We start from the raw sequence: 27,633 nt of genomic DNA, 5'->3' as shown, positions 1-27,633 counted from the left end.
TGAAGGAAACAGAAGTGTGTGGTTTAGAGCTGGTTTCAGCATGACTTGCTCTGTTTCTCCAGAAAAGCTCCGCGGCCACTCAGGTGTCCTATTGGGCGGTGCCGGGAATGAGTGTCCAGCCCCGCCTTGTGTCTGATCTCGTCGTCCCGTTTCACGGCCACAGCCTGACCGTCCTGGGGGGCGGGGGCGGGGGCGGGGGCGGGAGGAGGGGTTCCAGTTAGAGGTGGCTGTGTAACCAATTGCCCAACATAGTGACTCAGAGCTGCCGTTCTCTCGCCCCTGCTCCGCGGGGCGTTCTGTCTTCCTGGAGACCAGTCCCCTGGTGCTGTGACCCGTACACGGAACCGCTGGGCCTCTCCGTGTGGTAGGTGGGCTTCTTACGTTAGCGTTTGGCAGGCTTTTCTGGAAAGGGCCAGAGAGCAGGTATCTTACCCTTTGGGGCCCCACGGCCCCCATCACAAGGACTCGGCCCTACTGTCGTAACCACAAGCAGCCACAGAACAAATACGTGGGCCATTAGGCATGGCTGTTACAATAAAACTTTATTTACAGAAACACACGTCAGGGGCCGGATTTGTCTGAAGGCCGTGATTTCCCGTCTCCTGTCTCACACGGTCAACAAGGACTCCTGAAAACACAAATATGGACTTTGCCGGGCCTTCTAGGTCTAGACCCACCTCTCGAGTGGGTCACGGGGCCTGCCCTGGCATGATGTTGGGGTGGCCGCAGAGGGCAGCTGGGGGCGGGGACCCTGGGCGTCTCTGGAGACACACTCCCCACCCCCCCCGGGGGAAGGGACACGCAAGGTTCCATCTTGGTGACTGATTTGCAGGGAACGTTAGGGTCTACAAGCCGCGCGTTGAAAGCAAAGCCTGTAATTCTGTGACGGGCCCGCAGCATACGTGACTCACTATGCGTGACTAGACGAAATCCCAAGGCTTGATTATTCCCCGGTAAATGCTATGCCACCAAGACCATCGAAAGGACCTCCAATCACAGAAATTTGCAGTGAAGACTCGATCTCCTCCACCCACATCCTCTCGTCGGTTGTCTTTGTACTCGGAGACGGGAAATAGAAACACCGTGTGACAGTCACTCCCAGAGATGCTGGCCGTTGGGACCGTTTTGTTGGGGTCCGGATGGACCGTGACTGGGGCTCTGCCCCCTCCTGGTTCACCTGCCGGGCTGTCACATGGATGAGGGCGTGTCCGTGGGTAGCTTCTGGAGGGCAGGGGGCTCGGGGCACTCCAGTCCCCTAACTGTGGCCCATAGAGTTTGGTAAGCCACCCCCATCCTGCCTCCAGCTGTCCCTGCTCTATAGTGCCACCAACATGCGTGTTTTGTAACACAGGGGTCGGCTTGCTCCCTTTGGATAATCTCCTAACTGCTCCTCACTGCCCACAGATGGAGGCTTCCTCTGGGCTCGGGCTGCAGCCCTCCTGTGTCCTGTGTTGCCCACGTTCCCACCACCCGTGCATGCTGCCGTGACCCGGGACCTTCCCCTTCCCAAAGGAGCCGCCCTAAGTCCTCCTGCCCTTCCAGGTTTTCCTCAAAGCCCGAAACGCTTCCCCCACTGGAAGTGATTCTTCCAACCCCAACCTAAATGCCCCTTCCTCCAAGAGGCTCCTCCTAGTTCCCCTTAGTTGGACCAAACACTCCTTCCTGAAAGAACGCAAGCACAGAAGAAAGAGAGGGAAAAGAGAGAGAGAGGGAGACAGACACAGAGAGAGAGAGAGGCAGATCCTAGGGATTTTCCTGAGACACGGCCCCGGGTGCCCCATGAGTGCATTCCCGTGTAAACCTATTAGAACACGCTTACCTTCACACCAGGTGCCTGGGGGGGGCTCAGTCGGTCGAACAACCGACTTCAGCTCAGGTCATGATCTCATGATTCGTGGGTTCCAGCCCCGCGTTGGGCTCTGTGCTGACAGCTCAGAGCCTGGAGCCTGCTTTGGATTTTGTGTCTCCCTCTCTCTCTGCCCCTGCCTGTCTCATGCTCTGTCTCTCTCTCAGAAATGAATGAATTTCAAAAATTAAAAAAAAAAAAAAAAAAAAAAGAACACACTTGCCTCCACAGAATGCGAGATACGTCAACTGAAAATCTCCAGGCATCATTTCTGACCCTTAATGACGATCCTCTCCCGCCTGGTGAGCAGTTCGGTGCCGGACGGAGGAGGGTCCGCAGTGGTTCCCAAGCTGCCTGCTGTCATTTCCACGGAGCCTTGTGTGTGCAGCGCGTCGGCCACCAAGCCGGCATCTAAGTTCCACGCTGCTTTTCGATTTGCCCAAAACGTTCTTGTGGATCGACGTCAAGCTTAAAACAAAAACGGAAACAAAAGAAAAAACGCGAAGGCAGCTGGATCTCGGTCTGCAGCGGAGCGGTTCCGCCTCGGTGGGGAGAGGGCCCTTGCCCGGGGTTAGGGAGCACCCAGCCTCCTGTTTGTGCTTTGGTTTGTGTTTTGATTTTTGTTCTTTTATATAAGGAGGTTTGGGCAAAGGGCTGCAGGAGAAGGGAGTCAGGCTCTGGCAGGTGGGCGGGTCCCTGGTCCCTGCTCTGCAGGGTTTGGAGCCAGGACAGGCTCTCCCGGTACCTCAGGGAGGGGGCTGAGGCCACCTGGGGCACACCGATGAGCGTGAAATGGTACAGCCTGGTGATCTCAGCTGGAATAACAGCACCGAAGGGTCCCCGGACCCGGGGGTCAGTCCAGACATACGCACCCTTTCCTTTCCGCGTCGCCCTCCCCCTCCTCCCCAGGCACAACAGACCCAGCCAGACCACCTGCCTATTTCTGCGGATTTGCCTGCACGGGAGGACAGTGCTCACAGGAGACCTTCAGGCGGAAGGGGGTGGGGCAGGCTTCCCTGGTGGTCTGGGGATATACCCCAGTGGTGTTTTCCAGAATGTGGATTTGGGTCCATGATCGGGCCATGAAAGTAACTTACGGGGTGTGACTTACATTTTTTAACAAAGGGGCAAAGGATCTGAGGAGGCGTTTTTCCAAAGAAGACACGTGAGTGGCCGATGGGAACGTGAAAAGATGCTCCACATGAGTAGCCACGCGGGAAACACAGATCAAAACCACAGTGAGCTCTCCCCTCGTGCCTGTCGGAACGGCCATCACCAGAAGGACAAGATATAAAAATTCCTGGGGAGGATGTGGGAACGGAGCCCTCGTGCGCTGCTGGTGGGAACGCAGGCCGCCGCAGCCGCTCTGGAGACACTCCGGGGGGCTCCTCAACTACCCTATGACCCCGCTGTCCCATCTCGGGGTGTACGTCTAAAAGAAATGAAAATACGACTTTGAAGCGATATCTACATCTCCACATTCACAGCAGCATTACTTCCAAAAGCCAAGATGTGGAAACAAACCTGTCCATTAATGGATAAATGGACAAAAACCTATCTGTCTGTCTGTCTCAGCGAATATTATTCAGCCATTAAAAATTGAAATTCTGGCCTTTGCGACAACATGGGTGGACCTTGAGGGCATTGTGCTAAGTGAAATAAGCCAGACAGAGGAGGACAAATACTGTGTGATCTCTCCTATGCGGAACGAAAAAAACCCCAAAACAAACAAACAAACGAAAAAACACCAACCCCCCCCCCCACTCCCCTGCCTCCAAAAACCAAAACCAAACAAACACATAGAAAAAGAGATCAGAATTGTGGTTCCCAGAGGCAGGAATGGGGTGGAGGAGACATCGGAGGCAGATGGTCAAAGGGTACAATCTGTGGTCATAAGAGAAATAGGAACCAGGGGTGGGATGTGCCACGTGAGGCGTCCAGCCAGCACGGCCGAGGGATGTACAGGACGGCTGGTATAGGACAGTAGATCCTAAGTGTTCTCATCGCAAGGGGAAGGACGTTTTTTGCTTTTCATGCTTTTTCTTTCACTGTATCTATGAGGTGATGGATGTTAACTGCCCTTGGTGACCACTCCACAGGGTATGTAAGTGAAACTCCCACGGTGATGCATGTCAATTATATCTCAATTTGGAAGGGGAAACATGAAGTAGAATTTAAAAAAAATTGCCCGATGGTGAGGTTTTTTTTTTTGGTCTTAAAATGTCTCCACTCTCTCTGTCATCAGACCCATCAGATGGTATCATAAAGTCTGCTTCCAAAGGACGCAGTCTCAAAGCTTTGTGCTCCTGGCATTCTCTTTTCTGTCACTTTGTCTGATGTCTCATCCTCTCTTGGGTGTCCACCTCCTTGTTCATAAAATAAGCATGTCCAGAGCTCTTACTCACCCCGTTCACACAGGCTCCCTGGATGCCTTCTGGAGCCCTCTTCTCCTTCCCAGCTTTGCTGCTCCCGGCATCTGAGCCTCCTGGCACACACCCCACGGGTGTCCCCCGGGGGCTGCACCTGAGCACCCCCTCCTCCAGGCCCTCCTGCTTCCCTCCTGCGCTCTCCAGCTCAGCCAAGGGCCACACCATCCATCAGTCTTGATGCAACTAAGGGGTTTTATTTGCATTGCTGAGTAGAAGGCAGTTTTTAGCTGGTATGTCAACAAAGTACAATATCAAGGCTTTATTTCTTTGGCAAACAAGGAAGACACCAGTGGAGCAGGAGGACATGTTCGTGCATGGATGGGTGGGTGGATGGATGATGGATAGATGAATAGAAGGAAGGAAGGAAAAGGAGGGAAGGAAGGAAGGAAGAAAAGAAGGAAGGAAAGAAGGAAGGGAGGAAGGAAGGGAGGGTGGGAGGGAAAGGGAAAAGAAAGAAGGATAAATGGATGGATGGATGAATGGATAGTTTGATAGAGGGATGGATGGATGATGGATGGATGGAAGGAAGGATGGATGGATAGATGGAGGAGGGGTATATGTAGATATAGATACAGATCCATGTATATTAATGCTGGATGTGTTGCTTCCTATAAGATGAGAGGATATCTTACCTACTGACTTGAGTCTGAGCCCTCTCAATGAGCGTCTGAAAATCACCTAGTTTTCTAAAGATAATTGTTTTGCTCAGATACCATTTCATGATGGCCTAAGCTCAGGCATATCTCAAGAGTCACCCTTTTGGGATTTTTACGGCTCGAGAATGAAGTCCCTGCATTTGAGATTATTGTTGCTTTAGCTTTAAAATCTGTGCCTCTAGTGTGACAGGTTGGCTTGTGGGAATGATCAAGTTAGAGATCCTAGGATGTCCTAGCTCACCACCTGAGGCTCATATATGTGCACCAATGCATATCTGATGGACACGTCCAGCGTTAGGCCCGGGAGCAGGAAGGTGAGGCTGAGTCCTCCGTCTCCCTCGTGGTGGGGACAGAGCCAGGATACAGGGGACTACGAACCTGACTGCTGGCTCAACCGGCACCACTGTGGCCCATCCAAGGAAACTGGCCCGAGCAGGGATGGAGGGGAGGGTGGGGGGCCAGGAGCGAAGGCTTTCCATGAGTGGGGGCGGGGCATTGGTCAGGTGTAGACAGAAGGACGGGAAGAGGGGGCTTCGTAAGGGAAGACGTACACATCCAGGGAGCTGGGGCTTTGGCGGTAAGCAGGAGGCGTGTTTTGGAGGCTGTGCTGGTAGTTTCTGGGTCACCTCGGCTCTAACGCCGGCTTTTCGGTCAAACCCCCATCTAGGTGTGGCTGTGACGGTGGTTAGTAGATGCCGTCAGCCTCGGCGTCAGCTGACTCCCAGGAAGGGACGTTACTCTCCGTGGCGTAGGTGGGACTCAGTCAGCCCCCGAAGGAGTATGAGCCAAAGCACTGAGGTTTCCTGAAGAAGAAGAAATTCTGTCCCAAGGCTGCAGTGTCACCTGTTGCCTGAGTCCCCAGCCCGCCCTCAGACAGCAGACTGGCCAGCCTCACAAGCACGTGAGCCCATTCCTTCTGGTAAATTCCTCCAACCCCCACCCCCCCTCTCTCTTATCTACACCTGTATTTGTATCACGTATCTCCTATTGGTTCTGTGCAGAGCCCTGACCAAATCTGAAAGGGGCCTCTCTCCTGACTGCAGGGCGTCCTGTGGAACACATCAGAGAGCAGTCTGAACTTGGGGGCCCGTTCTTTCCCTGAGCAGCCCCCACCCTTCTGAGCCCCAGCCCTTCCACGGGCACCTCACCTGTCCTGGAATTTATCGGTCACTCTGTGCACCGGCCAGCGGGCCTGGAGCGGGCTCTTCCTCCGTGATGGGAGCTTTGCTGGACAGTGGAGATGTGTCACAGAAACGACGCCAGGAGCCATCCTGACCCCTCTGTCACACTTCTCGGCTTGCTCATTGAGACCCCGTCCAAATGCCGGTCCCCAGGAGACTTCCCAGCCCTCGGCCAGTCTCAGACACTACGGGACCCTGCCCACTTTCTCTTCTGGTGCCCATCAGCCAGCATCCTGGGTGCCACTTTGTGTGTCTGCCTCCTCGGTTCCACTGAGCGGGACTTTCCTCTAGAAGTTTCCTAAGATGGAAAACTCCGTCTTAGGAAAGGAAAACTTCCCTCCCTTCCTGCAACGCTATCCCATTCTTGTCACCAGACTTCTGTGCCAGTCAGTAACTGCATATGTATGAACTCCCTTTATTTACATGTACATTTTCCTTTAGGGAACCATTAGCAGCTGCAAAGCAGATAGATACTGGGTCTTTCTTGTTGGGCCAGTCAACGTATGCTGGTGACACTACGGTGACAAGAGCCCCTTCAGAGAGGAGACTTCTTTTCTTGCTCATGCTGTGTGTCCGCCATGGGCCGTGACAGTCACTCAGTCACCCAGGCCGATGGGACGGTACTGCCTCACCTGGGGCCATCGTCAAGCAGAGGGAAAGGGCCTGTGGAGGACCTCACGCTGGCCCGCTCTGTCTTCAAGGCAGACACACTGCTCTGCCAGCAGCCCAGGAGCCAGAGGCAGTCATGTGGGCTTCCGTCTGGAGGCCTCAGGAAGTGTCACCCTACACGTGCTCAAGGCAGACAGCTGGCGATATTTGGTGAAGAGCATCAATCCCTACCTACTTGGTTTGGTCCTAGGAACTAGCAAAGTATCTACAAGTACCAGCTACGTTAACCCGCCAGCATCTCAAAAGCGGAACCAGAAGCAATTTGTGCGGCCCACACATCTGGCAAGATGTCACCTAATACATGTTCCGTCAATCGTTGACTAAGTGGATGATAGGAAGCGTATGTTAGTGTCTTAGCTACGCCAGGGTTTCCGAGAAATAAGTGACTTCTGTCTACTGTTGGGGGGGAAGCCTCTCTCTCTCTCTCTCGGGGCTCTTGGCGACTGCTTAGCTGTTTGAACTTCAGTATTCACCTCTGGGGAGGGGTGTCCCCACGACACCTGGTGGCCAGTGCACTGCAAGCCGCTATTTCCCAGGGCCCTGGAACAGTCAACCCCTGGCATTCCTCCAGCGGCTGGCTCCATCGTGGCCACGCGGCATTTCTCCACGAGTGTCTGTGTCCAAATGCCTGTCTTCCTGTAAGGACACCGGTCACGTTGGATGTAGGGCCCGGGAGGACGACAAAGGAACTTTTCCCTCCCTACCCTTCCAGTCTCCCACCAGCGGCTCATCAGGAAGCTGGAAGCATTTCCAGGACACTCTGTCTGCAGACTTCCAGCTCCTTGGCTGCAGAGAGGAGCTCGGAAAGGTGGAAATGGACAGAGAGTCCACAGAGGAATTCCTGGCATGGGGAGGACAGTGGGAATGGAAACCAGCCATCAGCTCGGCTCAGCTCGGCACTGAGGGCGGCAGGAGAAAGCCCACCTCCAGTCTGAGAGCATCTTTCAAGACGGCTGCAACATGCATCTGGGCAGAGGCTCAACGCGACCTTCGCGAGGGCATTGAATTGTGCCAGACGCGCTTTCTGTACGTTTTTCTCATTTGCCTTTCCAACACGGCAGCGGGTGCAGATCTAACCCGCATCTCCCTTGTTGGCCCACATTAACTCCGTGCGTGTGTCAGTGTTGGAGTGACAGGCAGCACGCTGCCGAGGAGGGTCACTTCAGTGCTGGCTGGCTTCTGGTCCCCCGGGGGTCCCGCTGTGTCACCTGCCCACCCCCCCCCCCCCCCCGTCTGCTAAGCTCTGCCTCCCTTCTGAAAGCACTCCGGTGATCTGTAAATGCAGACACAAAAATTGTAGAAGCGTCACACGGGAGCCAACCCTGAAGAGTGACGCAGTTCAGGGATCAAAGTTAAAGGAGGCTCTGGGAGCCATGGCTATAACGCTGTTTTTGTAACTTTCCATTATGTAAATGGTCCATGTTGACTGACTATTTTGAAAATTTCAGAAATGAAAATTCAGACTCATGCTTAACATACTGATACTTTACTCCTACCTCCAGATGATTTTTCCAGTGCTTGGTAATTAAATTTTTTTTTTAATTTTTTAAGTCTATTTATTTTTGAGACAGACAGTGTGAGCAGGGGAGGGACAGAGAGAGAGGAGAAGAGAGAATCCCAAGCAGGCTCTGCTGTGTCAGCACAGAGCTTGACGCAGGGCTTGAACCCATGAAACCATGACATCATGACCTGAGCTGAAATCAAGAGTTGGACACTTAACCGACTGAGCCACCTAGGCACCCCATCTAGTACTTGGTAATTCAAAAAAAAAAGTAAGTAAGTAAGTAAAGACATGAAAAAAAATTATACTACCCTTTGGGGGGAAAAAAAGCCCAAATCTGCTGACAATTAATGGAGAACAGCAAGAGATCCAGCTGGAAACATGTTGGAAGGGGTCAAAAGTGGCATACTAGAAAAAAAAAGGAGTAAATAGAAATTTTATAAGCAATTTTAGAACTTCAAAGCTATGGCCATTAACCAATACTGTTTAAGCAAAAGGTAAATGATATACCCAGGATTCACTTAGGAATAAGATTAATCCAAAAATGAGTAGGAATACCTTACTCATTTGAGCCATCAATTCAGGGTCTCTAAGATCTGTCTTCTGATGTTTGTGCATTTTTTTTTTTCAGTCAGAGGAGATGCCCTTTTGATCCTCATTCTTCAGGCTGGATTTAGCTCATTTTCGGCACATTTCTAACAAGGCTCATGTTAGGGTCCTACAGTCAGAAGTCACAAACTGGAACAGAGAAACTCCACTCAGCTACAGGGTCCTTGGCAGTATTCAGAACATGACAGTGAGATAGCCCAGGTAGACGATAAAAAAACAAAAACAAAAAAAACAAACAAAAAAAACCCAATAAATAGCACTAAATAGCAAAGAATAAATAGCACAGGGGCAAGAAGATGCACCCACATGCCTGAGCACATGTTCCCAAAAGAGAAAGCAAAGAAGGCAGGTAGGCGGGGTCCCTCCTTCACCAGGGAATTTTAGAGAGCAGGAAACGTGATGGGGCGCCTGGGTGGCTCAGTCGATTAAGTGTCCAACTTTGGCTCGGGTCATGATCTCATGGTTGGTGAGTTGGAGCCCCACGTCGGGCTCTGTGCTGACAGCTCGGAGCCTGGGGCCTGCTTCCGATTCTGTGTCTCCCTGTCTCTCTCTGCCCCTCACCCGTTTATGCTCTCTCTCTCTCAAAAATAAACATTAAAAAATGTTAAAGGAAAAAAAAAACAAGAAAGAAAGCAGGAAATGTGAAACATTCTGTCTTTTATTCTAGCCACCCTGGCAGATGTGAGTTTGATGTGCATTTTTCCTAATGACTCGATGTTGAGTACCTTTTCATGTGCTTACTGGTTGCTTGTATGTATATTTTTTGGACAGTGTGTAATTAACTCCTCTGCTTATTTTTCAATCAGATTGTCTTCTTATTGTTGAATTGTAAGAGTTCTTTATATATTCTGGATAAAAGTCATATATATATCATATAGATATATATGATATATCTATATGATATATATATAGATAGATATAGATATTTATATATATCATATATATATCTATATCTATATATATCATATATATATGATATATATATATATGATATCTATATATATATATCATATATATATATATATGATCATGTCCCATTCTGAGGATTGTCTTTTCACTTTCTTGATAGTCTTGTTTGCTGCACAGCAGTCTTTCGTTGGATGAAGTCCAATTTTTTTTTTGTTTTCTTTTCTTTTGTCACTTGCTTTGGTATCGTATTTAACAAACCATTGCCTAACCCAAGCTTGCAGAGATGTACTCCTATTTTTCTTCAGACAGTTTTATGGTTTTAGTTGTTACATTTGTACCCATGATCCATTCTGAGTTAATTTTTGTATATGATGTGAGGTAGGGATCCCACTTCATTCTTTTGCTTGTGGATATCCGATGGTCCCAGCACCGCCTGTGGAAAAGAGTATTCTTTCCACTGCTGAGTTGTCTCGGTGCCCTTGTCAAAAACGAATTCACCATAAGTGTAAGGGTTTATCTGTGGACTCTCAATTCGCTCTCATTAAACTGTACCTTGCTCTCTTGGTTGCGGTAGCTTTGTAGAATGGTATGAAACAGAGAAACGTGAACCCTCCAAGATGGTTGCGAACATTGTATCCAAAAATCTAAAGAAAATTAGTTATAGAACAATCAGACGAGTGAGCTTTTCCTATCTAGAGAATTAAGTGGCAATAATTGCACAAAGACGTGAGATTCCAGTGGTTATCCTATGTGTCTTCACAGCCGCAACAGCGGGCATTTGTTTCCGGAGCGTCGTGTGGTTAGGCATGGTGCTAGGAACTCCACATGAACCTTGGTTTATAAATTCCACACAAGAGTCCTAAGATTCAGAGGGTGAAGTAACTTTCCCAAATTCTGAGACCGACTTTGAAGTATATGTTTGGTCTCCGCCCCCAGTTCCTGACACAGAGCTCCTAAATTCCTTGAAATTTTGTGGGTGATAAGACGAGGCAACCCTCGGTGGGCTTCTGAATAGTTTCGGGATGGGGTCGGGTCACCAGAAAGACCAAGTCATGATTAGAAGCTTGGACCTGTCAGTCCCACCCCCAACCTCTGGGGAGAGGAGAGAGGCTGGAGATTGAGTGAACGATCCATCATGCCTACTTGGCAGAGCCTCCATAAAAATCTCTGAACTAGAGGGTTCTGGGAGCTTCTGGGTTGGTAAACACCTCCACACGCTGGGAGGGTGACATACACAACTACAGGGGAAGAGCAGTTCCTGTGCTTGGGACCTATTGGACCTTGCCTACATACCTCTTCATCTGGCCATGCATTTGTATTCTGTACAATGTTATTTGTAAGACATTGGTAAACATAAGTGTTTCCAGGAGTTCTGTCATCTATAATGGCAAATTATTAAACCCGGGGAGGGAGTCGTGGGGACCCCCAATTCAAGTTGGACGGGAGTGTGGGTGAACTGGGGACGCGCTGTTTACAAGCGGTATCTGAATCTGAGGTGGGGGTGGTCCTGTGGGTCTGAGCCCTTAACCTGTGGGGTCAGCATTCACTCTGGGTAGTTAGTGTCAGAATTGAATTAAACCGTAGGACACCCAGTTGGTGTCCGTGGAAAACTGGACGACTCGGTGTGGAAAACCCACCCACTTGGTGTCAGAAGTGCTGTAAGTGGAAGACAGTTGCTTGTAGGTCGCACAGCCGAGAAGCAGTGGGGCCACCATCAGAAGCCCGTCTGTCTGCCTGTCTGTCTGTCTGTCTGTCTGCCTCTAGAGCCTATACTCTTACTATGTCGCTCTCCCGTAGGCTAGTGCTGACCTTCAACTGGCAAGGGGGAGGCAAGACAACACTGCCATGGTTCAAAACCGGTTAAAATGTGTGTTTTTTTAATTGCCATCAAATTGACATCAAAACATAAAATTTTCCATTTTAATCACTTGTAAGTGTACGATTCGGTGACATTCAGCACATTCACGTTGTCGTGGCACCGTCACCACCGCCCGTGTTCCCAAACCGAAACCACGAAACACTGCCTCCCCGCCCCCCTCCCCGGCTCCCGGCGCCCCACCCCCTCGACTTTGTCTCTAGGAATCTGACTCGTCCAGGTGGCGCACACAAGTGGAACCCTACAGTGTTTGTCCTCTTGTTTCTGGCTTGTTTCATTTAGCAGAATCTCCTCGTGGTTCATCCACGTTGTAGCAGGGCTCCGTGTCTCCTTCCTCTTTAGGGCTGAATAATATTCCAGCGTGTGGATAGACCTCATTTTGCTTATCCCTTCATCCGCGGATGGACACTGGGGTTGTTTGCCCATGTTTGCTGCTGTGAGTCATGCCGCGATGAACGCGGGTGTGCAAATATCTGTCCAAGTCCCACATTTCACGTCTCTTGGGTGTGTGTACCCAGATGTGGAACGGCCAGATCATATGGGAATTCCATGTTTGATTTTTGAGGGAATGTTCGAACGGTTTTAAAATGCTACTTTTGAAAATACTTCCAGGGCTACTTTTGTTTTGACTGTGCTCCAGAGAAGACTTTGTCATCCTGAAATGGAGTTGTTGTTTTTTTTCTCTTTAAAACAATAAACTCATCATTCGTAAGCAAATCTAGTGAATAAAACGAAGGGTAACTTTGCGGGTATGATTTGTGGAACAAAATTTAGGTGTAAGGTTTCTTTTTTGTGTGCGCTTGTTAATTTTTAGGGATTGTTAATTCCAATAAAAGTGGTCACCAGAGGCAAGAGTAAGGAACACTTGAGAACCAGAATATCTAGCTCACAGGGTTTTAGGAGACTTGAACGGACGACTCGGAAAATTCACCTAGTACAGTGCCAGGCACAGAGCTCAGCCGACGGCGGCTTCTCTCCTCCCTTATCCCAGAAGAGGGAGATGCCGGCGGGGAATCTGGGGGCAGGAGCCTGATCTGGTAGAGGAAACGGCCCCGGTGTCGCCGGAGGCGTCGTGCGGCTCTCCTCTCCAGGTTAGAAGCCACAGCCCCACATCAGAGATGCCTCAGTGACAAATTATCTATATCCTGTTCGGACAACTTGTTAACACTGAGCAGGAAGCATCTCATCTGGCAAGGAAATATCAAAGCCCTTCTCACCCTGCCCTCCCTCCTTCTTACTTCCTTACTTACTTCTTACCCCCCTTCTTACTTCCTTCCTCCCTTCTTATCCTCCCTTCCCCCTTCCCTTCTTACCCTCCCTTCCTCTCCCTCCCTTCTTACACTCCTTTCCTCCCTCCTCCCTTCCTATCCTCCCTTCTTACCCTCCCTTCCTCCCCCCTTCTTACTGCCTTCCTCCCTTCTTATCCTCCCTTCCCCCCTCCCTTCTTACCCTCCCTTCCTCTCCCCTCCCTTCTTACCCTCCTTTCCTCCCTCCTCCCTTCTTATCCTCCCTTCCCCCCTCCCTTCTTACTCTCCCTTTCTCCCCCCTTCTTACTTCCCTCCTCCCTTCTCACCCTCCTTTCCTCCCTCCTCCCTTCTTATCCTCCCTTCCCCCCTTCCCTTCTTACCCTCCCTCCCTTCCCCTTCTTACTTCCCTCCTCCCTTCTCACCCTCCTTTCCTCCCTCCTCCCTTCTTATCCTCCCTTCCCCCCTCCCTTCTTACTCTCCCTTTCTCCCCCCTTACTTCCCTCCTCCCTTCTCACCCTCCTTTCCTCCCTCCTCCCTTCTTATCCTCCCTCCCCCCCTTCCCTTCTTACCCTCCCTCCCTTCCCCTTCTTACTTCCCTCCTCCCTTCTCACCCTCCTTTCCTCCCTCCTCCCTTCTTATCCTCCCTTCCCCCCTCCCTTCTTACTCTCCCTTTCTCCCCCCTTCTTACTTCCCTCCTCCCTTCTCACCCTCCTTTCCTCCCTCCTCCCTTCTTATCCTCCCTTCCCCCCTCCCTTCTTACTCTCCCTTTCTCCCCCCTTCTTACTTCCCTCCTCCCTTCTCACCCTCCTTTCCTCCCTCCTCCCTTCTTATCCTCCCTTCCCCCCTTCCCTTCTTACCCTCCCTCCCTTCCCCTTCTTACTTCCCTCCTCCCTTCTCACCCTCCTTTCCTCCCTCCTCCCTTCTTATCCTCCCTTCCCCCCTCCCTTCTTACTCTCCCTTTCTCCCCCCTTACTTCCCTCCTCCCTTCTCACCCTCCTTTCCTCCCTCCTCCCTTCTTATCCTCCCTCCCCCCCTTCCCTTCTTACCCTCCCTCCCTTCCCCTTCTTACTTCCCTCCTCCCTTCTCACCCTCCTTTCCTCCCTCCTCCCTTCTTATCCTCCCTTCCCCCCTCCCTTCTTACTCTCCCTTTCTCCCCCCTTCTTACTTCCCTCCTCCCTTCTCACCCTCCTTTCCTCCCTCCTCCCTTCTTATCCTCCCTTCCCCCCTCCCTTCTTACTCTCCCTTTCTCCCCCCTTCTTACTTCCCTCCTCCCTTCTCACCCTCCTTTCCTCCCTCCTCCCTTCTTATCCTCCCTTCCCCCTTCCCTTCTTACCCTCCCTCCCTTCCCCTTCTTACTTCCCTCCTCCCTTCTTACCCTCCCTTCCTCCCCCTCCCTTCTTGCCCTCCTTTCTTCCCTCCTCCCTTCTTATCCTCCCTTCCCCCCTCCCTTCTAACCCTCCCTTCTTCCCCACCCTTCCTCCCCCTTCTTACTTCCTTCCTCCCTTCTTACCCTCCCTTCTTCCCCCCTCCCTTCTCACCCTCCTTTCCTCCCTCCCCTCCTTCTTACTCTCCCTTCCTCCCTCCTCCCTTCTTACCCTCCTTCCTCCCCCCCCCTTTTTACCCTCCCTTCCTCCTTCCTCCCTTCTTACCCTCCCTCCCCCCCTCCTTCCTCCTTCTCTCTCTCCCTCCCCCTCCTCCCTCCCTTCCTTGTGAATATTTATGGAGAGTTCACTGTGTGCCCAAATGGGGATATAATGGAAAAATGAAAACACAAATCCCTGCCCTTGTGGGCTTATAGCTGGTGAATTAACATAAAAAATGATAGGAAACTTGATCCTTGAATTGCAGATTATGAGATGACATATTTAGAAAACCTAAGGGCTTTTGCCTAAGTAAATAATAGAACATTCAAAGAGGTGGCTGGAAGCAAAGTTAACTTACAAAAATCAACAAAATCTTCTCCTTTTAAGTAGCAACTGGCTTTCTCCTGGTAGTGAAATAAAACATTGCCCACAACATAAAATCTCTGGAAAAAAACAAATTTTATGAAAAAGATTCAAGACACACATGAAGGAAACTATAAAATCTCTTTGTAAGATGTAAATTGATTCTCAGATAAAGGAACTCAGCACAAGTTTCTGGAGAGGAATATATCAATCTTAAAAGTACAAATCTCTTCCAAACATATGTGTATATCTACCTATATATACTTTAATACAAAACTAGATTCTATATGTATATATTATTTATGTGTTTAACCTACTGCAAACATTAATGCATCTTACATATTTATTTTATAGATGTGATGCAACTCCAAATATAGTTCTAATGAATTTTATTTGAATTATCAGAAGTTGTTTTCTTTATTTTTTATTTGTTTTGGACATTTTTTTAATGTTTATTTAATTTTGAGAGGGACAGCACGAGCAGGGGAGGGCCAGAGGGAGACAAAAACCGGAAGCAGGCTCCAGGCTCCGAGCAGTCAGCACAGAGCCCGACGTGGGGCTCGAACTTACGAACTGCGAGACCACGACCTGAGCCGAAGTCGGATGCCTCACCGACTGAGCCGGGAGTTATTTTAAATTTCTGAAAGCAAAATCAACACGTCAGACTTGCCAAGAAAACTTTGGAAGATATACGGTATGGGCTGCTTGCTCTCCCTCCCCGGAGAGAGCCTCGTAGAATAGAAGTAACGGGGAAGAAATGAAAGAAATCAGTAGACCAGAAATAGACCCAAATACATATGTGGAAACCTCATACACAACAAAAGAAACACTTTAATGGAGGGGGCACATTGGCCTTGCAATGAAGCCCTGCTGAGTGCACGAACGCACGTGAGGGGTTGGGACATGGGGCTCCATCCGTCGCCGGTGGGGATGTGACCGCTAAACCCACTATGCGGAGTCATCCGAGGATGTTTATTAAAGTAACCATGTTTGCGTCCTTTGTCTTAGCCATCCATTTAGGGGCTCTTCTTCAGAAACGAGACTGCCGATAGACACGGACTCATTGTTTCTGCGGCAACATTGGCAATGGCGTGAGTCCATCCGTAGGAGCGTGGCCGATAGACTCTAGTGCAGTCATAATGTAGGATGTTGAAATATCCTGCAGCTATTTGCACACGGGCAGGAGTTACACATCTATAATTCTAAGAAGTGCCCGCGAGGCATTGTTGGGTGAGGAAAGCCCAGTTTCAGGATAACACCTGGGAGACGACCCCGTGTCTTTGCAAAGGTAGGAGAGGAAGCCACATGAACCTGTGCACCTGCGTTTGCAGAGCGTGGAGAAGCACAGGGAAGCTGGCCGCCCATTGGTACCTGGTCGCCTCTGGGGCGGGAATATATTGGGGGAGGCGAACTGTTTACTGCTGTTTCTCTCATTCACGTGCTTTCTTTGACTTTACGCAATGAGCACTCACTCCTTTTCTCATTTAATAAAACCTAGTAAGGACTTCGCTACATGCCCCCCAAATAAACAACCCATCTCGGCTCTCCAGAAAGTGGGACAGAGGTGGCCGAGTGCTCCTGACTCTGGCTGGCCTTGGACAGGAGCCTGGGGGTGAGACGAGGGGCGCACAGAGCCGGCGAGGTTGGGCTTTGTGCCGGTGGCCAGAGAGCGGCCCGAGTGGGTCTGACCTGGGCGCCTTTATTTGTATCCACTCGTAAGTTTCGATGTAATTTGAGGCTTACAGAAATGTTGCGGAGATAGATGACGGTAGTTGTATGACCTTCAACCACTTGCCTCCCGTGGCCACACCTCCCCTCGCCGTGGCGGTTCCCCAAGGGTAAGAAGGAACATCGGCCCCATGCTATCAACTGGACCGGAGTCAGATCTCACCTTGCCACAAAGCATTTAACTTTTTCTCTTTAATTCCTTCCAAGATATGACAGCTCCTCGGTCTTTCCTTTTCCTTCGGAACTTGACACTTTTGAAGAACACGGGTCAGGTATTTTGTCGAAAGCCCTCGAGTTCAGGTCTGTCGCTCTCACCGGTAGATCGGAGGTGATGTGCGTCCTCTGTGCCGCGTAGCAGGGGCACGACATCGGTATATGTTATTATCGGTGGCGTTAACCTTGATCATTTGGCTGAGGCAGTGTTTGCTGGATTTCCTAGTTAAAAAAAAAAAAGATATAGACTAAATGTTATAAGGTAAATACGCGTAAGAAATATTACAAATGATAAGGCAAGAATAAATAAGAAAAGGCAAAATTACTATTTTTGCCTTTGTAAATAATAAATACCTTGGGGGAAATACTTTGTCAGGATTGTACCTTATGTTTATTTTTTAACATTCTGGAACCTGTCGCCATACCTTGTGTAGAGCTGGTCACTAAATGTTTGTCAATTAAGTAACTGGTTCCCTCTGGCCCAGTGCTGTCCAAGAGCCATAAACCGTCACATCAATCATCTTCAATGTGCTAGTGGAATCTTTATAAATAATTAATAAATAATAACAAATAATCAGCACATAAATTTAAATGTATAAATATTCTAGTGGGAAAAAAATGTACACGTAAATATAAAGAAACAGGTGAAGTTGATTAAAAAATTTTTGTTGAGGTCAAATACACATAACACAAAATTTACTAGTTAAAAAATTTTTTTTTAATGTTTATTTTTGAGACAGACAGAGGCAGAGCGTGAGCAGGGGAGGGGCAGAGAGAGAGAGAGAGAGGGAGACACAGAATCCGAAGCGAGCTCCAGGCTCCGAGCTGTCAGCACAGAGCCCGACGCGGGGCTGGAACCCACGAACCGCGAGATCATGACCTGAGCTGAAGTCAGATGCGCAACCCACTGAGCCCCCCGGGCGCCCACAAAATTTACTATTTTAACCACTTTAAGTGAACGGTTCGGGGGCATCAGGTGCTTTCACGCTGCCGGGCAACCACCACCGCTGTCCGTCTGCAGAACTTTTCCTCTTGCCGGAGTGAAACCCTGTCTCATTCTCTCCACCATAACTACTCGCCTCTGTCCTGCTTCCTGCCTCTGAGGCTGGCGACTCTCGGTCCCCTCGTGGGAGGAATCACACGGCCCTCGCCCTCTTGTGACCCGCTCCCCTCCCTCCGCACACCGTCCTCAAGGGCCACCCGTGCTGGAGCGGGTGGTGCAGTGTCCTTCCTGTGAGTGAATCCGCTCCACTTTCTTCAACCACTCACTCGTCACTTCGAAGCTGATTTTAGTAGCGTGTGTTTTGTTTGACCCCACATCCCCCCCCACCCTCCACGATCGTGTCAACACGTACCCAGTGTGCACGGCGTTCGTGACATGGCTCACGTTCCTCATCGCAGGCGGTCTTCGGGGACTGGTGTGTGTTTCACGGCGAGAGCGCATCCCATTCAGGGGCACGGAGCTGTGTGTGGCTACCGGCTGCCACGCGGGTCCCCTCCGCTGAGCACTGCCCCCCGGAAGTCACTCTAGCATCCGGGTGGGAATGGGTGGTCCCCAGCGGGGCAGCACGTCTGTGTGGCTCCTGGAGAGCCACCCGGGTGGGTCAGCTGGGTCGGCGTGGACCTGCACGTCGTGTTGGCCCGGAGGACAGAGGCTGGGAGGCTACCACCAGCTTTGCCTAGGCGCCCACCCTCCTGGGGCTCCAGGGGCTCCCCGCAGCGTCAGAAGCAGAAGGAAACCGGCTGTTGTTGTTGCCCGGCCAGCAGAGAAGAGTCCGGTCTTCGTGGCAGTGTGGGCGAAGGCCGGCTTGCTTAGCGCTTGCCTCGCGGGGTCCCGGGCAGAGCGTGGTGACGTGTATCTGGGAGCCATACTGGGGGCTTCCACGTGGGACGGCGTGCTCTGGTTCCTTTCGTGAGGGGCGGCAGGCTGCCTTAGGCAGCTGGCTCCGAAAGCTAGGCACGAACCCGTCGAGCAGTCGGTATCCGGTCCTCCATCCATGCCGACGTGAGGCACCTGGAGTGAAGTCCGCTCTTTGTAACACGGACAGACCCCACGGCAGTCCCGGGCCCTATAATGGGCTGAGTGTTTGTGTCCCCCCAAATTCACGTGTTGAAACCCTACCCCCATGGCATGATGGTAGTGGGAGGGGGGCCTTGGGAGGTTCCTGGGGTTAGATGAGGTCGTGAGCGTGGGGCCCCCACAATGGGATTCTCGGGAGGGTGCTTGCTTCCTGCCTCTGCCTGACCCTGTGCATCCAGCCTCCAGAACTTCGAGACATCGGCCACCCAGTCTGAGGCACTTTGCTGTGACAGCCCCGAATGACTAAGCCGGAACCTTCTGTCGGCATGAAGGTCCACACCTGCACGCCAGCTACACAGTTTCCCTAAAACACCAGTGAGACGGTGGCATCTCAGACAAACCTGCCTACTTTGTGCGTTGATCTGGGTCGTACTTAGGATGGAAATACACCTGCTTGGCTGAGCGAGCCCGTGCCACTAAATACACGCTGAACCCTAACCCGGCAAGTTTGGTCTGAGTCTCCCCGGCACCTTCTCCAGTTACAGAAAGTACTGACTAGCGGCGCATAATTCCACTTTACAATAATTTCAGGAGAGTGACGATCAGTGGGGACAGCCCTTAACTCATGCCAACTTGAAAAGCTGATGGGAGGTTGAGGGAAAGAAGGTTGATTATGGCTCGAGAAGGACACTAATGTTATGGAAGGTGTTTAAAGGACAATTTCCTCTACAGGCCATAAAGCAGTGTAGGCAACTGATACACAAATATTTCAGGAATCCATCTTTCGTTTAAGAAGAAATGTGGACCTGGGCCTCCCATCCCGCGCTGTCAGTCGCGTAACTGAGCTGTCTCCGTATTCTCTTTAAATGTGGTACCCGTACGTCGGACGTAAGTGTTTCCAGATCGCGTCGCAGAGTCTCTTGAGAGACAAGCGCATTCTAACTGGTCCCACTAATGTAATACTTATGCTAATGCAGGCCCTGTACAGGCGGCGGGCACATCCCTCTGGACGTCGTGCCGACAAGAGCGCTTTAGCGGTTTCTGTAAGCGGAGAAACCCGGGTAGGCTCGCGCTGGGCTGTGGGAACCAGACGCTCCCTGCCGTCCCCCCACTTCCGCCCCGCCCGGCCCCGGCCCCACACGCGATCGTACGCCTGGCACAGACCCACGCCCACACGCGGATGCGTGAGCACGTGAACGCAGGCGACGACCAGGCACGCGCGCACTCACACACGCACACGTTCGTGTACGCGCGTGAGCGCACGTCCGCAAGCGTACGCGTGCGAAGACGCTGTTTAGCGTGGGGAGCGTGTGTGTGTGCGCGTGGCTTACCCGTAGCCCGGCTGCGTGCAAGGCTTGTGCCCACGTGGGTGCTCAGGTGGGTGGCTCGCGAAGGCTGCCGGTAGAGGCGTCGGGGCTTCACTGCGGACCGCGAGGCTGGTCACCGGGACAGCAGCGAGTGTGGCCCCCGCCCTGAGCACGGTGCCCGGACGCGAGGGGGACGCCACGCCTCGGTCACCTCACCGTTGACGGGTGCGTGGCTCGGAGAGGCCCCCCCGGCGGCCGTGGCCCCCACCGGGAGGGTGGGCTGCAAGCCGGGACTCGCTCAGCGAGGCGTCTTCAGAGTCCTGCCCCTCGCAGTCCGGGGCTGTCTGCTTGAGAGCCTCGGCGGGGCCAGGGCCACGATGCGGGCCTCTGCGGCTCCGTCGTTTGGTTCCTTTACGTTCCTCACTTTAAACGAGAGCTGCCTGGGCTGTACCTGTGACGCCAGATTTGTACTTCAGGAAAATAGTGCCTGAGAACGGAGACGGGCGTCCAATGGCCGCAGTCGAATCTACGCCGAAGGGTTGCCAACGCCACGCATGCGCTATGGGCTGGGGTGTGTGTTCGAGCCTCCCTCCTTTGTTTGGGCCAGGCACGTGCTTACAGGAAAGCATGTATTAAAAAAAATTTTTTTTTAACATTTATTTATATTTGAGAGAGAGAGATAGAGCATGAGTCAGGGAGGGGCAGAGAGAGAGGGAGACACAGATTCCGAAGCAGGCTCCAGGCTCTGAGCCATCAGCCCAGATCCCAATGCGGGGCTCGAACTCATGGACCGCGAGATCATGACCTGAGCCTAAGTCGGACGCTTAACCAACTGAGCCACCCAGGTGCCCCAGAAGAAAGCATGTATTTTAAATGGTACAGGACAGTCCACAGAGAAAGGAATGTAAAACATAGCTGGGGAACAAGAAAAACACAGAATCACAGTGTATTCCTGAGCCCAAATGGAATCATTCAAAGACCATTGTTTCCCTATAAATTTGTAAAGAATAAAGTATTGATTTTTGTGTTAAAAGTTTTTGATACTGAATTCCAATGACTGCCTGAGCTCACACATCTGTCCTCACTTCAGACCCAGCTTCCACAAAATGACAAAAAATTTTTTTTCTAAAGAATCGGCCCTTGGGAATATAGGAAAACAAGAGTGCCACCAGCATGGGAGAGCTTTTGAACAATTTGTGGAAGACAGAATGGGGGTAGATGGATCGGATCCCATACAAAACCGGAGCAAAATAAATGCAGGTGTTGTAAAGGCAGGAGGGTTTGGGGAGCTCAGGTCCAAGGTCCGTGTGAAATAGTGGGCAAACATTAGATGTTGTGTGGGCTCCAGGAACTCAGAAAATGTCCTGCCCATGGAGCAACTATGAGGGAGTCCTTAAAAAGAAATATATACCAGCAAAATAGAAATAAATACAAGAGAACCATGAAGACAACACAAAGAATTGTGAGCAAACAAACTGCAAAATGGATAGAGGCCTAATGGTCACAATATGGCTGCCACGGCTCTAGATCTTATGCTCTTGCACCAGCATCCCAAGCAGAAACAAAGATGTCAGCAAAGCCTCTGTTGACCAGTGCTCATCTAGACTTAATCATGACTCATCTGCCAGCCTGGCCATATTGCTACCCCTAAAAAACTCAGGGTGTGTGGACAAGTATAATTGGAGTGGAATGGCTGGGTGAGCAGTTACCTGAGTATGAAAGGGTAAACAAAAATAAAGAAGGACAGAGAATATTGGAGTAGAGTAATTAACTGGCTTGATTTTATATCTATATCTATATCCATATCCATATCCATATCCATATCTATCTCTATATATCTATATCTATCTACATTTATATATGGATATATCTATATATTTGTGTGTGTGTGTGTGTATATATATATATATATATATATATATATATATATATATATATATATGTATATGTGCACCCAGACACATTTCTTTTTGTTTTTTAATTTTTATTTATTATTGAGAGACAGAGAGACACAGAGTGTGAGCAGGGGAGGGGCAGAGAGGGGGAGACACAGAATCTGAAATAGCCTCCAGGGTCTGAGCTGTCAGCACAGAGCCCGACGCAGGGCTCGAACTCACAAACTGAGATCATGACCTGAGCCGAAGTCGGTCGTCCCACCAACCGAGCCACCCAGGCGCCCCAGTGACACATTTCTTTTATGCCAACAGAGACCATGCCTTCTTTTCAAACACAAATGGAACATTCACAAAAACTGTTGCTAAAGTAGAAGACAAAAACATCTTAACAGACTGCAAAATGCCGAAATTACATAGGCCACATTCTCTGAACAAGCTGAAACGAAATTAGCTTTGACATCCAAAGTTTGGTAAAATGGTTCTTTCAAAATTGCAAAACACCCTTTAAAACAAAAACAACATAAAGACTGAATTGGTATGTTTAATGGATTTAAGAATGAATGTCCGTGAGAATACCATGTCAAACAATTGTCATAGAAAAATGTGTGGCTCTCAGGGCCAGTGTGAGAAAACAAGAGAGACAGAACGAGAATAATAAGCCCAAAGATAATGGAAGTGAGAAAGTCATGAAAATAAAACTAAATATTAGCAAGAGGAAAAAAAACAAACACACACAAAAAAACACCCAAAATGTGAGATAGGGCTTTGAAAATGAAAAAGCATTTAAATCCGTCTCTGGCTACCCTGAATGAGCAAACAAAAGAGAATGCAAAACGAGACACAAATAAAAATGAAAACGTTAGAAATGTAACATGCCCATGTCGGTAGTTTTGAAAACGATTACAGTTGAATACCACTCCATGTCAACATTCCTGAGACTCTAGGTGAAATACAATGGTAATCTGGGAAAGCAGAAATTTTAGTAGAACCCCTCCTACCCGATACGGTCCAGATTGTAGTTGGTTGGTTCAGTGAAGTGTGTCAAAGCTGGGAACCATAAATGTCAGTACAGACCTCAGACGTTTCACTTTAATCAAAAACATGAAAACCTATTCACTTGCCGGTCTTTCGATGTAGGTCAAAGTCTTTTCTTTGAAAATGAAAACGGGTCCCCTGACTGGACGCCCGTAGCATCTTTCTTGCATAAACCACACCTACAATTCCATCGACAGTTTCCACTTTCCGTTTTCCAAGTACGGAGCGGGAATGTTGACAGCTCGGGTGATCTGACTGTGGAACCTTATCCATCCGAGCTCCTCAGACCTTAGTGTGTCTGATGGTCTCTTGGGGATCTTGTCCAAATGTACAGTGTGGCTCAGTAGGTCTGAGTGGGCCCGGTGGTCAGCATTTCTAACGGGTCCGCAGGTGCCTCCGGTGCTGCTGGTCCACGGACCACATTTTGAGTGGCGAGGATTCGGCTGTGCATGATTTCTGCCCCGGCCCGTCATCTCCCGTTGTAGGACATTTCAATCTAAAGCATTATCTTAGTAACTCCACTCTCGTCCTCCTAAAGCTGCAACTTTACTTTAAATCGAAGGAGCAGGAGAAAGTGTAGCAGTCAGCAGCCTCCGAGAGCCTCCAGCTTATCATGAGAACCCTTCTTTCAAAAGCACCCCCTGATAAGGTCTGAATGCTTGTCTCTCCACAAGGTTCACGTCTTGGAATCCTCCCTTCCAAAATGATGGTATCGGGAGGTGGGGCCTTGGGAGGTGATCAGGTCACGAGGGCGGAGCCCCCACGATGGGATTAGTGTCCGTATAAAAGAGCACCCACAGAGCTCCTTCACCCCTTCCTCCTTGGGAGGATACAACGAGAAGCCTGTGACCCAGAGCAAGGCTCTCACCCGGCCATGCTGGGAAGCTGATCTCCCACCTCCAGCCCCCTGAGCTGTGAGCAGTAAATGTCTGCTGTTTCTAAGCTGCCCATTTGTGCTGTTATGTTACAGCTGCCCAAATGGACCAAGACACCCTTCACAAAAACCTAGATGGTACATATGGGTAAAATTATCCCCACCTCAACACTTCTTTCTCCAGTCAATAGTGAATGAGACATACACCCCAACTGTACGAAGCTAGTAGAATCTGTACCCAAAACTAGATAGAAACAGGACAAGAAAAAAAAAAAAAATCACAGACTCATTTCACTTATGAACCGAAATGTGAAAATTCTAAATAAAATGCTTGTGATTGTGTATTACAGAAGTGAAGTATCATGAACACTTAGGGTTTATACCTGGAAAGGAAGGATGTTTCAATATGAGAAAATCTACTGAAACAGTTTACTCTTTTAGCAGACAAGGAGAAAAACCATGTAGTCTCTCAACAGATTCAAAAAAATACTTAAAAATAGTCAACACTCTCTCCTAATTAAGTGACCAAGGGAGTTAACAGAAAATATTTCCTCGACCTGGTAGAGGCCGTCTATCAGAAATCTACACTTGAGCCTTAAAGAAAAACATTAAAAATTTTGAATACACAGTGAAAATACCATTCTTCTGAAAAGACATCTCAGTATCATAAACTTTTCAGTTCTTCTCAAGTAACACAGATTCATTTCAGTCAGAATCCAAATAAGATTTTTTTTTTGAGATTGGCACGCTGAATCTCACATCTCTGTGCAAAGGAAAGTACAGAAGAAACATTCTGAAAAATCTGGAGAAGACAAGTTAACAGACAGGAAGAAAATATTTAGCAAACAAAGGAATAGTATCCAGAATATATAAAGAGTGCCTACAAAATCATCAGAATAATGCAAGTAGTGAAATAAAAAAAAAAAAAAAATGGGCAAGATAAGAAGGTGATTCACCAACAGTAAAATAAATACAGGTGGATAAAAAACATGTATGGAAATACCCAGGTCTTAGAGAGTTGCAAATTCAAATGAGAGTTTGCGTTTTGGGGCCATTGGTTTGGAAACAACTTTAATATTTGTCAACAGGAGAAATTTTTAGATAAATGCTATTCCACTCACATAAGGAAGAACATATGTACATACATGTAGCATGTAGTGAGAGCCAAGACAGATAAGCAAGCAATCATGAGGAACATTATGTATAAAGTCCACGCGTCTAGGGGTGCCTGGGTGGCTCAGTCGGTTGAGCGTCCGGCTTCGGCTCAGGTCATGATCTTGTGGTCTGTGGGTTCGAGCCCCGCGTTGGGCTCTGTGCTGACAGCTCGGAGCCTGGAGCCTGTTTCCGATTCTGTGTCTCCCTCTCTCTCTGCCCCTCCCCCGCTCATGCTCTGTCTCTCTTTCTCTGTCAAAAATAAATAAGCATTAAAGTCCATGCGTCTATACACGCCAGTGCCCAGCCCAGCCCAGCCCAGATGCTCCAGATGCTTTACTGTGACCCAGAGGCCAGCGGGGTGGGCCAGGTACAATACCTCTTAAATTTGCTTAGGACATTAGTATTCTACCTGAATCTTGGGCATGAGTACCTATTAATAGCTGTTTGTTTGTTTTTTTTAAGTGCCCTTCTATGCCTTCCAGAAAATGAAAAATATCCTTTAGAGAGCTGCTCAGCATCAAATGTAGATGTTTCTTTCTAAAACATATCCAGGAACCGTTCAGCTATCAACTTTAGCCTTCTGGCTCCACAGAAAAATAACAATGCTAGATTACGTTCCCAGTGCCAAGTAGGTGGCCAAACCGTATATGTGACAGTCTTAGTTTCTCAACAAACTAAATATGCCTGAGGCACATTTCCTGAATGCTTCTTCCAACAGCAGAAGCATGAAATTATCAGCCACGCAGCAATTGACATCCCCAGAATGGCAGTTTGCATTCCGTGGGGGGAAGAGGCTCAGAGGCCTGGGGCCCCTTCCCCGCTGTGGGGAGAACCATTCTAGGCACATCCGGCCTCTGGGACCTGCTCTAGGACCCGTGCTCTGGTGGGGAGGATAGGGCTCCCCAGGAATCGATAAAACGAATTTGAAAGGGACAAAGGAAAAGACATGATCCAACGTTAATCCTCATTGTAGCAATTTGTTTTTGACTCTCTTGGCTTTCCCCACCTCTAATTTTAGAATGGAATGAAATTATTTTTGAATGTGAGCTTGTGAATTTCCTGGCCACGTTAAGCCTTTAAATATGTAGCACTTTCTCTCTCAAGAAAGAAGAAACTCTAGTAACATGGCAATACATAGCTCTGAATAGACACAAGTCAGTGACTTTTTATATACAGAGGGTGCCAGACTCCCGTTTGAAAATCTCCAGCAGCTTATCGTCAAGCGAGTTGAATCCCATCGCTTCCTGACTCACTGTCTCGTCGACAGGCGCGGTGTTTGAAGAGAAACCCTCTGAGCCACTTGCCCGAGGGAGGCCTGGCGGTGGCGTGTGGGGCTTCCCTGACCTCCGTCTGGGGAGACCCCGGAAAGCCAGCGGAGAGCGGGCGGGACTTTGGTTTTCGCCCCTCTTTGCTTGGTTTTCTGACCAAGTAAACTTGGAACGGTGTCTGCATATCAAGGCACAGTTTATTGTTTGTCTTGAAGCCAAGGAAACCCAAAATGGCGTTTACTTTGTTGCTCAATTCAGTTTTAATTTGATAATCCACCCGCACCCCCAATCAGACGGATGCCAAGGGAGTGCCAGGCAGGGTCCCTAGAGATTGAAATGCCCCTTTTCCACAGGCTCAGAGGTTAGAAAAAAGGCAGAAACATATTACAGAGCCTCGTGGAGGGGAGGAGGGGTGGGAAAGAATATGCAAAACATCTTTAAACGTGTGAAAAATCCCGAGAAGTAAGGGTGCGCGGAGTTCAGACCATTTTCCCGTCGGGGCCTGCAGGAGGCCGGGCTGGGCCGTCGTGGGGCCGCCACCGGATGCTGTGAGGTCTCGGGCTGCGTTTTGCTCCCCTGGCCACCCTATCCATCAACCTCCCAGCCTCGCCTGGTCGAGGGGCCTCTTGGGCTGTGGGGAGCCCGCATTCCCAAACGGAGCCCAGTCCTCCGAGCCAGGCTGCATTTGGTAGCTGGAGGGCAACACCAGACACGCTTTATTCCCACTTACGGGGCCGCCTGTGGTATTGACCGTCACTCCTGGGAGCTTAGCCCCGTTTACAGGCTCCCTTTCCCCTGCATCCCGAAGTCACCCAAAGCCGCATCCAGCCATCTCCTCGACCAGTGCGCCTTCCTGCCTCCCGGGCCCTGGGGCGTCGGCTCCGCTCCCAGACCCGGAGGCCAGGCCCGAGGACGAGTGATTTGTTTCTACCGGCGTGCGCCTGCCCCCAGCCAGTGTGACCGTCCTGTACTCGGGGTTTTACAACTGGCACGTCTCAACATTCCTAAAGTCCCAGAGAGAATCTCAAAATAGAGTAAGAAATGAGAAGTTAAATTAGAAACAAAGGACCCTGCAGAGGCTGCCAGCTTTGGGGGCAGAGGGAGTCTTGCCTCCTTCCCCGCCACCCCTCCCCTCACCCCCCCAGCTGGGTCCTGGTTCTCTGCCACGTGGGAGCCACGACTCAGGGCGGCCTGTTTGGGAAGCAGGTGCCTAGTGGCTGAGGTTGGAGCCAGTGTCCCCGTCCGTGCCATTTGAGGAGGGAGGACCCC

General features: G+C 49.9%; 1 protein-coding gene and 1 long non-coding RNA gene across 3 annotated transcripts in view; one reads left to right on the top strand and one right to left on the bottom strand.

The window, feature by feature from the left end:
- The window catches only part of AUH (AU RNA binding methylglutaconyl-CoA hydratase), a 208,369-nt gene extending 200,375 nt beyond the window's left edge, over nucleotides 1–7,994 (top strand). The window contains exons 11-12 of one of the 2 annotated variants that reach the window (XR_006195964.1): nucleotides 5,599–5,850; nucleotides 5,975–7,994. Coding sequence is in view for 1 of the 2 variants with exons in the window: in XM_042913421.1 (XP_042769355.1) it covers nucleotides 5,599–5,610 (12 nt within the window). In the remaining variant the exon portion in view is untranslated. Of the gene's footprint in view, nucleotides 1–5,598 lie in introns of both variants that reach the window. The other variant, XM_042913421.1, reaches the window with a different exon arrangement.
- A 7,686-nt stretch (nucleotides 7,995–15,680) lies between these two features.
- On the bottom strand, nucleotides 15,681–20,657 carry LOC122205504. Its single transcript, XR_006196099.1, has 3 exons — nucleotides 20,162–20,657; nucleotides 17,236–17,351; nucleotides 15,681–17,032 (listed from the first exon to the last, which is right to left on the bottom strand). It is a non-coding gene; the product is annotated as an uncharacterized LOC122205504 (long non-coding RNA).
- Between the last annotated feature and the right edge of the window lie 6,976 nt (nucleotides 20,658–27,633).

Source organism: Panthera leo, chromosome D4, assembly GCF_018350215.1.
Source record: "Panthera leo isolate Ple1 chromosome D4, P.leo_Ple1_pat1.1, whole genome shotgun sequence".
Lineage (NCBI taxonomy): Eukaryota > Metazoa > Chordata > Mammalia > Carnivora > Felidae > Panthera > Panthera leo.
Note: the sequence above shows the minus strand (reverse complement) of the source record. Positions and strands in the feature narration are given on the sequence as shown.